The sequence below is a fragment of the Lygodium microphyllum genome, chromosome 16, assembly GCF_053477565.2.
Source record: "Lygodium microphyllum isolate KBCC chromosome 16, Lygodium_microphyllum_v1.1.10, whole genome shotgun sequence".
NCBI lineage: Eukaryota > Viridiplantae > Streptophyta > Polypodiopsida > Schizaeales > Lygodiaceae > Lygodium > Lygodium microphyllum.
In genome coordinates, this window is record NC_141150.1 from 61,298,536 (window position 1) to 61,310,620 (window position 12,085).

General features: G+C 36.9%; 1 protein-coding gene across 1 annotated transcript; it reads left to right on the forward strand.

Moving 5' to 3' along the window:
* The first annotated feature begins 6,268 nt into the window (after window positions 1-6,268).
* On the forward strand, window positions 6,269-11,867 carry LOC148022900 (uncharacterized). The gene is made up of 2 exons (XM_087695149.1): window positions 6,269-6,412; window positions 11,086-11,867. The coding sequence occupies exons 1-2, from the start codon at window positions 6,293-6,295 to the stop codon at window positions 11,314-11,316; spliced, it is 351 nt and encodes a 116-aa protein (XP_087551275.1). The 5' UTR covers window positions 6,269-6,292; the 3' UTR covers window positions 11,317-11,867.
* Window positions 11,868-12,085: the final 218 nt, after the last annotated feature.

A 12,085-nucleotide genomic window follows, 5' to 3' on the forward strand; every position in this document is an offset into this window, starting at 1 on the left:
CGGATCCTTCCTATGAAATTTTAGCCACTAAGTAGCAAGAAGATGATTTGTAATTCAAGCTCCACATTTGGAATCTTTTTGATACCATTGATAAAGGAGGTTCAACATCTCTTCATCGAGGGAGTAGATGTGTTTTACAATTATCTAGTTGAACATATCTTCGAGAATCCCCTTCAATAAACACAATTTTCCAAGATACATGCTATATTAATGATGGCCATGACTGACCATCTAGCCCAATGCACACTTGAAATGTTTAAAGAAGGAGGATAGTCTTGGTGTGAAAGGATCAAAGCTCAAGCTATCCTAGATAATAATAAATCATCATTTCAAGATCACTATACTTTTTATGGAAATAGATATCAAGCCCAATAACCTTGAGAAAAACATAGCATAAAAGAAATGAAAGTAGCACTTTTACAATCTAAGAAAGCATTCATACAAGCTAAGTGAGAAGATATAACCAAGGAAGGAGGATTATCACGAGAGTCTATATCATGGAGATTGTATGATTTGTATGGCTTCAATTTATCTTTGGATTTGGTCTATGATTCAATGCACATTTTTTCATTGAATATGTTCAAAAAATACATAAGTGCTCTAATGGAAGGTGCATCCAATGAGACAAATAGAGATATAGATGATTGTGTTGAAAAAGTATCTAGACTTATGTAGTAGCGAGCACAAGCTCAACCGCCAAGACCCATGGATTGCTTATTGTTCAAGCATTCCAAGCGAGCATTCCAAGCGAGCACCAATGGCTACCTCTCACATAGCCAATGCGCTTTGTCTCTCTACAGATGTAGTGATCTTACCTTCATGCCGGATTGAGTTACTTCCTCCCTCAACCCCACCCATAGCTCCACGATTTGTGATGCAAGCTCAAGCCTCTTCCTCCAAGCTCCATCCTCCCTAGCCAAGTGCGAGACAAGAGAAGAGAGGATAAGAGAAAAAGAGAGGAGAATATGGAGAGCTTCTCTACCACGATCCCTCACCCTCACACACTCACTCCCTCACGCTCTCACACTCCCTCTCTCAAGCACACACAAGCAAGCAAAGAAAAGAGAAGGAGAGAAGAAGAAGAGTCCACTTTGCCACACACCAAAGAATGAGCTCTCATTCACTTTTTGAACTTTATATACAAAGTTCTAAATTCCATTTGGGCGGTCATCCCCTTTTAACATGGCCGGTCATAGCCTAGGCCCTTTTTCCATTGTCCTCCTATCTTCCTAGTTTTCCTCCTACCACCCATCTACATTTACAATTTGCACAAGTCAAGGCCCGACACTTTTTAAAATAGATCACGATGCACCTTGTGCTCTTTTGCAAAAGTATTGACTTGTAATTTTTCTTGAGTGCCTCTCCTTGATTTAGGACTTTTTCATGCTTCTTGTGTTTTCTGATTTTTCTTGTGCCTTCGTTCTCCATTCCGCTTTTGCCTTGGCTTTGTCTTCTGCTTTATATTTTATGGGTTTTTCCCCTTGTTTGTTTGAGGGTTAACATTACTCCCCTCCTAGCTGAGTGCCAGTCCCATGGCATTGTTAGGGGATGAGTCGGACTCTATTGCTAGGGTGGCCAAGTAGCTTTTTGAGGTTGGGTACGAGTCATGTTGGAGGGCATGTTGGAGGGATTTATGGAACTATAGGGCCCTCTAGTTGGAGACGATCCCTTGTCTTGGAGGGATATTGAGGGACGGGTCTATCTTTGAAATTCAAAATGGTGTTAGATGGATTTTTCATTTAACTCTCCATGGCTGAGTTCGCCTGTGTTGTTCCAAATGAACTTCTTCATTCACTTTTTGATCATGGCTGTTGTGTTCGGCCCTTGGTTTGGTGGGTCAACTTGGTAGGATATTTCACAAGATGGGGAGTAGATTGCATGGATGATGGGATCATTGAAGCGGGTGGTGGGGCTTTCTGTTGTACCTCGAAAGAAAAGCAAGGTGCATTTTGTGTGGGTGTATGCCATTGTCGTATGGTGCATTGTGTGCATGCTAGTGGGATGGAGCTTAGGGTGACAGGTCTATGAGCGTTACCTCCTTGATTGTGTCCTGCCCTTGATGTGCCCTAAGTAGGAAGTGGGGGATCAAAATGAGAGTGCTGGGAGGCCACGTTCCTACGGGATGGGGTCTTGCCTAAGAAGTATCCTAAGCAATCTAAGGTAATTACAAGTGGTAATAAAAGCGGGATCAGGGCATGAGGAGAATGTGTTAGTAAATTGGATTAGGGTATCATTCAAGTTTTTTGATGTGAAGGCGAGGACATTTTCATATGTAGTACAATGGGGATTATAGATTACAGGAAAGTCATAGTGGCCATGGACACTAGGGTTGAAATCTACTCCAACCCTTTAAGGGTAGGGCATAAAGGTTGGGTCATTCCTCAAAGGGTTGAGTGTTGCAAAAAGCCACCCATGTGTCCAGGTTGGTGTTGCAGATTCTTCTTCTCCATGTAGGCTGGCATTCGTGGCCATGCACAGACCTTGGCACCTCAAAAACTTTATCTTGCAGAAATTTGGCATCTTCGGTAGCCCATAAGGTGGGGTTGTGCTCTCTCTCCTCCAGCCACCTCTATCTGAGTCTACTACCGACGTTAATCACCTCCTCCACCACCTTGATGGGTAACACTCTTTGCAGGGTGGTGGGGAATTGGAAGTTGAGGTCGAAGGGGCTCCTAGCCATCTCTTGCCTTTCCCAAATTATAAGATCGGCGTGGAAACTTGCTGAGTCATCATCCTCACTTGGTGGGATAGTTATCTGGGGTGTCCTTATTCCCTTGGTATTCCATCTTTTTCGTGTCTCCTCCACCATTTTCTTCCTTCTTTCTCTCAGCGCCACCTTTCTTTCTATGGAGGTTTCTACATGTTGCTGCTCTTCATGCCTCGAGGAAGGAGGTGGTGGGACAAGTTCATCTTCATGTGGTCCCATTTCAAAGTTCACTTCCATCCCCCTCTTCCCACTTGACTCTTGCTACTCCTCTTGGAGAAACCCAAGTGGGTGCACTTCCTGCGAGGTTAGGCCCGCCAATAGGAGATAATGGCATTGTTCATCCCGGCTTGGGCTTCCTCCCCTAGGTTGTGGCAGCATCTAGAGTCCGGCCTTCAGTGCTCTATGAGCCATTCCCATTTTCTTCTTTACGGCCATCATGGGCTCTCCCTCCTCTGTCTGATTGATGTCCAAGAGGGTATTTAGGAAGGCACATTGTTGTGTTTGGAAGGTCATTTGGTCAGCTTCTGCTCTGCTTTCTGTAAGTGTTTTGTCTTTATTAGCTTGAGCTAGACAGCGTGCCATGGTTCTTATATGCTCTTCAGCGTGAGTTGCCCACTCTGTAGCTCTTTTTGCCATCTCCATGGAGATCTCCTCTTGCATGCATGCTAGAGATGTTATGATTGATTCTCGCTCTTTCCATATGTGAGTGAGCTCTTCCTTCTCTTTTCTCCATTCTTCCTGCTTTTGTGTTCTCTCTACTTCCAGCGTAGTGAGCACCTCCATGCCGGCTTGAAGTTTTCTCACCTCTGCTTTGAGCTCCGCCTACTGTAGAACCAAGATCTTGTATTCCCTTTGCATTGTGACTAGCTCCTGGTTCTCTTCCTCCAGTCTTTTTCACCACTATTCTTTGTCGTTCTCCTTGGCCCTTAATTATGCTTTCAACACATGGATTTCTTTGTGTTGCAAGGCCACTTAGCGTGTCTTTTCTAGCTGGGAGGCATTTTCCATTTCCCTTTCCGTTTCCCAGCGTTGCCACTACCACTCTCTTCTCCTCCCTTGCCCTTTCCAATTGAGTGTAGAGCTCCTTGACATGCTTGTTTTGATCTATGACCTCTGGCTCCATGGCGATAGCATCTACCTTTGGTTGCTTGGGTCCCTATTGAGATTTGGTGTCTGTAGCAGCCGATCTTTTCACTCTTGTAGTTGGGGTGCCCGCATTGGAGGTGGGCATTGGGATATGTGCCTGATTGACTAAGAAATTCACCCATGCCATGAGGCTGTTGGTTTCCACTGTGGCAGGGGTACCTAGCATTGCTGTAATGGTTGGGGTAGTGGCCAAGAGGGTAGGCAGGGTTGGGTAGCGGCTTTGCCCTTTCCTTTAGGGATGGGTGGAGGCAAGTCTTTTACCACTTGGACACTAGCTCGGGCCTGTCCTACCTAGGTGGGCTCACTATTGCTAGTTCCTCCTGCCGACACCGCTATTCAATGGATATGTGTACAACTTGTGCCAGGTCCTCCTCTTCTTTCCTTCTCAACTCCTCTTCTTGTTCCATAGCTCTTTTTGACTCAACCTTGGCTTTAAGTAGGTCTACTTCTTCTTTTCTCTTTATCTCTTCCTCCTGCTTCTTCTTTGTTGCCTTCTTTTTAGGTGTCTTCACCTTTCGTTTGATGGATCGAGCTTCTTGCTCTTTCTCTTCTTCACTAATCATCCTCTCACTTGATGGTTCTTTGTCATGATGAGGAGGTGACTTCTTCAGTGTTTCATTCGATCCCTCTTCTCCATCTTGTGCCTCTTTTATAGCCTCTAGGATAAGGGCAGTCAAAACTCATCCATACCCTATGAATGTGGCCTTGGCTGAGGGCTTTTTCTTGTCAATTCCCTTTGATGCTGGGGATTCCCCACCTTCTGGTCTACTTCTGAGCTCGAGTGTCTTGGCTGATTGGTCTATAGTTTTCCTAACATAGCCGTTCCAATCCACTTCATGCAACGAGTGAGCTGCCATGTTCTCCAACACGGGCACGCTAATTCTATGGATGAGCAAATTGTACCTTAGGCTAGAGAAGAGGGTGTGGATTAGCTTTGCTTGCAATCTAATCTTTGTGTCGAGGATGTCCTGGATGCTTATGCCATAATTTGTTAAGACACTTTCCTTCTTTATCCCCAATATGGCATAGACATCTCTTTTGTGCCTCTTCTCCACCTTTGGTTCCAATCCCAGTGCCTTTTCAACTAGGGTCTTGTTAAGCGAGACTTGCACCTGCTTAGTTTCTTCCCTGCTTGCCAAGTAGACTGTCCCACTCTCCTTGTGAGGTTCATACATCCTTAGAATTCCACACATCTAGTGTGGTCAACTTTTCGATATACATGGCAAGGGTGCACTAATCCACAATCCTCCTAATAGCTTCCTCGGTGGTCACCACTCCTTCGATATTGTGGATGCTCCTAAACTTGAGTTGGTTGTATGCCTGATTTTCAAGGGATAAACCATACTTTGCTCTTTCCTCTTCCATGAAAGGTAGGTGATGGGCCTCAGTCCTACTACGACATCTTCAGCTCCTTTCATAAGCCATGTTTTGCCATTAGTGCTTTTCCACCTAGCTTTACTGAAAGACAAGACTTCATGCTAGGCAGATAAACCTATTTTAGTACATGATTAGACTTTTTTCTTCAAAAATCTAAGTCCACTACTTTCAACTTTTATTGTCAATTCCTCGGTCAAAAGTTACTTCATCCTACCATTGAGGTCCCTCATGTCCTGCATGTGTTATATTCCTTTATGGTTCATGTTATGTGTTTTGCTTTGTTTTACCATGCCTCCCCCTCTTTGAATTGAGAAGAATCCTTCCTAGGATTAAAGGGTTAGAGGGTGATGACTGTTCAGCACTTAATGTGAGAGTGTTACCTTCGCATGAGCTAGGCATAGAAATTCAGATTATACTTGAGACATTCGCATAATGGTCCATGTCGAAAGGGTGAATGCCTACGTGCATAATATAGTTGAGGACGTCAAGCATGAAGTCACTGGAGTCCGTTCGACTAGTGACATGCAACTCCTCCTCAGTGATGATGCGATCTAAAAATAGATCTCCCTCAATGTGCTCTTCTAGGGGTCGGTCACGAATAGAAGACAATACCCTATAGGAAGTTGGAGTGACATAGGTTGGGTCATATTCAAATGCCTTGATTGCGCATAGCTCTTCAACATTGGTCATTATTTGGTATCCCACTTGCTCCCATTGCAATCTTAGACCATACCATTTCTGTAAGAAGGAAGAGTTATGGTCGACAAGCTGCTCCAACTCCACGATTTCTTACATCTTTCTTACTTATTATCTTGGCTAGAGGTTCGGTGATCTCCCAAACCTCCGGTTTTCTCCCGAGCCTCCATTTGAAATCCCGAGCCTCCAATTTCTCCCGAGCCTCCAATTTGAATTGCATGAAAGAAAAGATTTGAATTGCATGCATGTAGGGGGGTCGAGGTGGCTTTAATGCCCCCCACGTCTTCACGTCCTCCCTCTCTCATGATGAGGAGCGAACATATATCCAGGCCAAGATCTTCACCAGCAAATGATTGATGCGAGCGAATGATTGAGGCGAGGAGTGAACGATTGAAGAGCTTCAGGAGTGAGCGAGCGAGCAATTGGAGAAGAGCTTCAGGTGGAAGAGCGAGCGATTGGCTTCAGGAGCAAGCGAGCGAGCTTCAGGTTCTCTCTCCTTCTCTCTCTTCTCCTCTCGGCACACCTCTGTGAACCCCCGCCCCCCCCAGATGCTGCCCCCCCCCCACCCATCCGCCCCCATCCCCACCCATCCTCCTCCCCTCCGCCCCCATCTGCCTGCCTCCCGCCCTCTCTCTCTCCCTCTCTCTCTCTCTCTCTCTCTCTCTCTCTCTCTCTCTCTCTCTCTCTCTCTCCTCCGCCTGCCCTCTCGCCTTCGCCCCCATCCGCCTCGCCCCCATCCGCCTGCCCTCCCGCTCCGCCCCATCTGCCTGCCCTCCCGCTCTCTCTCTCTCTCTCTCTCTCTCTCTCTCTCTCTCTCTCTCTCTCTCTCTCTCTCTCCTCCGCCCCATCCGTCTGTCCTCCCGCCTCCGCCCCCATCCGCTCCGCCCGCCCCTCCGTGCTGCTGAAGTCAACCGCCTGTGCGCGAAATCCCCCCCGCCCCTGCGCGAAATTAATATTAAAACGTTAATTAAACGTTAATGTTAAATGTTAAGTTAATTAAAATGTTAATGTTAATGTTAAGTTAATTAAGTTAATAACATTAATATTAGTGTTAATAATAATGTTAATGTTAATGTTATTAGTGTTATTAAAATTAATAGTAGTGTTAATAGTTAATATTAGTGTTATTAGTGTTATTAATAGTTATAGTTATTAGTGTTATATAGTTATAGTTATTATTATTATAGTTATTAGTGTTATTAGTGTTATTAATAGTTATAGTTATTGATATTATTATGATGTTATTAGTTTTTTGTTTATTATTTTTTAGATTAGATATTTTTAGTTTATATCTTAGTTATAGTTATCATTAGTGTTATTATAGTTATAGTTATAGTTATTGATATTATTATAATGTTATTAGTTTTTTGTTTATTATTGTTTAGATTAGATATTTTTAGTTTATATCTTAGTTATAGTTATTATTAGTGTTATTATAGTTATAGTTATAGTTATTGATATTATTATGATGTTATTAGTTTTTTGTTTTCTATTGTTTAGATTAGATATTTTTAGTTTATATCTAAAAATAATATCTAATTAGTTAGTTTATTATTGTTGTTTTTGGTATTATTTTATTTAGAGTTAGATATATATTATATGATTATGATTATGATATGATGATGTTATTTTATCTATATATTATTAGTTTTTTAGTTTATTATTGGTTTATAGTTTATAGTTATTATATTATTATTATTATTATCTTTCTTACTTATTATTATTTTTGTTATTATTAATTAGTTAAGTTATTGTTATTATTGTTAGGTTATTATTATTATTGTTGTTGATTGTTGATGTTAAATTATTATTAAGTTGTTATTATTAATTAGTTAAGTTATTGTTATTATTGTCAGGTTATTATTATTATTATTGTTATTATTGTTTATGATAAGTAGATATAGATTATTTATTATTATTATTGTTATTGTTAATATAGTTATTATTATTATTGTTATTGTTATTGTGAAGTTATTATTATGATTATTATTGTTGTTGTTGTTGTTGATGTTAAATAAATTATTAAGTTATTGTTATTATTGTTAAGTTAAGTTATTGTTATTATTGTTAAGTGAATGTTAATTAATGTGAATGTTAAATGTTAAATATTTGATTAATGTGAATGTGAAATGAAATTGTGAATGTGAATGTGAATGTTAAATGTTAAATATTTGATTAATGTGAATGTGAAATGAAATTGTGAATGTTGATGTGAATGTGAATGTGAATGTGAAATAGTGAATGTGAATGTTAGTATTTAGAGTTAGATATTGTTTTAGTTATTATTTTTATTATATTCTTATTATATTTTATTGTTATATTAATAGTTATAGTTAATGGTTAATAGTTAGTAGTTAATGTTATAGCTAATAGTTATTAGTTAATAGTTATAATTTATTTGTAATTATGTTATGTTATGATTATGATGTTATTAGTTTATTATTGTTGTTTTTGGTATTGTTTTATTTAGAGTTAGATATTGTTTTGGTTGTTATTATTATTATTATATTTTATTGTTATGTTAATAGTTAATAGTTAATAGTTAGTAGTTAATTAATGTTCTAGGTAATATAGCTAATAGTTATTAGTCAATAGTTAATAGTTATACATAGTTAATATAGCTAATAGTTATTTAGATTTAGATTTAGATTAAGATTAAGATTTAGATATTATTGTTTTATATTATTATTGTTGTTGTATTGTTTATTGTATTATTACTGTTGTTGTTGTATTGTTTATTACCAACAAATTGTGTTATTTTATTATTATTATATTGTGCTATATAGTTTTTTTAATGGTTGTTATTTTATCGTTGTTATTGTTAGTTTATTATGGTATTATTATTTTGATTGGTTTAGTTTATTATTATTTGAATTTGAATTTTAATATCTGAATGGATGTGAATGTGAATGTGAATGTTAAGGTGGATGGGAATGTGAATGTGATGTTAATTAATGTGAATGTTAAATTGTTAATGTTAATGTTAATGTGAATGTGAATGTGAATGTGAATGTGTTAATGTGTTAATGTTAATGTTAATGTGAATGTGAATGTGAATGTCAATGTTAATGTGAATGTTAAATAGTTAATGTTAATGTGAATGTGAATGTCAATGTTAATGTGAATGTTAAATAGTTAATGTTAATGTGAATGTGAATGTGAATGAATGTTAAATAGTTAAATGTATTGTTTATTAGTTTATTGTTGTTTAGATAGATATCTTCTATATCTATATCTATATCTATAATGATGATGATGATGATGATGAATGATGATGATGATAATGATAATTAATAGTTAGTAGTTATAGTTTAATAGTTTAAGTTTATTATTATTGTTGTTTTATTTTATTTTTTATTATCTATATCTATTTATCATCATCATCATCATCATCATCATCATCATTGTTATTGTTATTGTTATTGTTATTATTATTATTGATTATTGATATTGATATTGTTATTATTATTATTGTTGATGATGATGATGATGATGATGATGATGATGATTGATGTTGTATTGCTTATTGGTTTATTGTTAGTTTATAGTTTGTTGTGGTATTATTTTATTTTATTGTGATGTGATTAAGATAAGATTTAGATTTAGATTTAGATAGTTAATAGTTATAGTTTCGGTTTATTTATTAGTAATAGTAATTATGATTATGATTATGATTATTTGTTTATTATTGTTGTTCTCGTTTATTGTTATTATTGTTAGTTATTAGTTATAGTTATTATATTGTATTATATGTATTATACTATAAATATAAATCATAAATTATAAATATGTATTGTGAGTTTGTTATTATTATTATTATTATTATTGCTATTATTATGATTATGATATGATATGATGATGTTATTTTATTTAGATATTATTAGTTTATTATTACTGTTTTATATTATTGTTGTTGTTGTATTGTTTATTGTTTATTATTATTATTGTTGTTATTACCAACAAATTGCGTTATTTTATTATTATTATTCTTATATAGCTATATAGTTTTGTTAATGGTTGTTATTTTAACTTTGTTATTGTTAGTTATTACATTATATTATATTATATTTATTTTTATTATTAGTTTATTGTGGTATTATTATTTTTATTTTAATCGTTGGTTTAGTTTATTATTATTTTATTTATTAGTATAAAAATATAAAAAACTAATAATAATAATATAAAAATAAAAATATAAAATATAAAATAATTAGTTATAGTTGTGGTGAGTAATGATTTAGTTGTAGTTATAGTTATATAAAATGGAAATGAATAGTTAATAGTTACTTAGTCTTATTGTTTTATTATTTTAATTTTAATTAGTTTAGTTGGTTGTTTGTTATTATTATTATTACTAGCGTTCCTGGCGCGCTTCACTTCCCTATCGCACAGTGGATAATGCTATCACAAAAACATCAAATGCTTTACTCTCCTCTACTCACAACCCCTCTATCTCTCATCCCATTTACACCTCCCCCCTTTGTATCCATTATTGACATTAAATATAGATATAGAATATTAGATTAGATAGATATAGGTACAGATATAGATATAGATATAGATATAGGTACAACTATCCTTCAGAACTCATTGTGATTTGTGGGGTTGGTATGGATGTAGTAACCCTTCATGGCATTAAAAATCCGTTATTGATGTTTTTAAACTTAGGAGATTGTTTAGTGTGTGAATTATAGTTTTATTGGTAGGGGTGGGGAATGTTGCATTGTCCTGGGGCATCATTTTCTAAGAAAGGATATTGTGTGGTGTGTACCATGCAATGTTAAGTGCACCACCTAAAATACCAATTCACTGGTCATTGTGGCATTGGCTTTGATCCTTGATTGGATACATCCATTGTGACAAAAAGCCTAATCTCTCAACTAGGAGCCATGAGAATTTGCTTCAAATAATCCAAATGCATCTTGAAGACCCACTTGAGTCTTATGTGTGGGATAAACAAATTGAAACCTCACTCTGGATGTTACTTACTATAGCAAATTCTATTATAGTCAATCATATGATTTAATGCACGTATGTTTAAATTTAATGCATTGGAAGTTAATCCAATGTCATCTAGGATTTTTCACTGTTTCTAATTTTTAATATAAGATAAAAATAGTTGATGTGCACCTTGATGTTGACGCATGTGTTTTGTGCAGCATGGAGGAAAAAATGTGTCTGTAGCAAATGTTGTGCAGTGCGCTCCCAGTGTGCAAACGAATGTGTGCAAAGGGAAAGACGTTATAAGGAAGAAGGTAGTTCGTCGTGCACTCAGGCATGCTGGAGGATATGAAAGTTCTGTTAGTTTTTTGAGAGTCATTCATCGATCCGAAGAAACACAAAGGCTGCTTCAAGTTCTTTGGAGTTTAAACGCCTCGAGACCAAGATGAATGAGTTGATGGAATTGCAGACAAGTTTATCCACACGTGTCGATCATGCACTTGCTATTTACTTTGCAGAGTTGCATGAACAAGCTAAGGGTTTGTATAGTGTTGTGTGCGAGACAAAGCAGACCCAGAGTGTTCTTCAACAAGTCTCGAGTGGTTTGGGTGGTGAAGTGAGAGAACTTTCAGCAATTGTCTTTGAGACAAGTAGGTTGATGAATTTGTTGTTGAATGATATGTGGGCATCGTTTTGGAGGCTTGGAGATGACCACGAGCCTGTGATTTGCCAGAGGGGTTGTCGACTACCGTTTTTGCAGTTCCAAATGAACATTAATAGGTTCAATGCCTTGCTACAACAATTGAGTCGTCAGATGAACGGTCCCAATTGAGGAGGATTTGCTTGGCTGAGGCTTATGATCTATTATCGTCTCGCTTATATCTTATTTGAAAGTGCTTGGACCAAAGTTTTTTTTTGTGATGATGTGTGCTTCCTTTTTGTGAAGCTTATATTGGTTTTAATGTAACGATGTGATACCTCTTTCTTGAGGTTTGATCTCTCTCTGTCTCTCTTTTCAACATTTGGATGAACGTTATGATCTATTGTTGTCTCGCTTATGAAGATATTGAAATGCTTGGGCCACTGCTTTTTTTGTGATTATGTGTGCTATCTTTTTTTGTAACGAGACTAAATTGAGTAAACTTTATTGGGTATCTACAGTGTGGTGTGATGTCTCTTTCTTGACACTTGATATCATATCAAACAATGTGGAACCCT

Coding starts and splice junctions, on each gene's coding strand:
- LOC148022900 (XM_087695149.1), top strand. CDS start 6,293: ATGATTGAGGCGAGGAGTGAACGATTGAAGAGCTTCAGGAGTGAGCGA. Junction 6,413..11,085: donor AGCAAGCGAGCGAGCTTCAG/GTTCTCTCTCCT, acceptor TGTTTTGTGCAG/CATGGAGGAAAAAATGTGTC.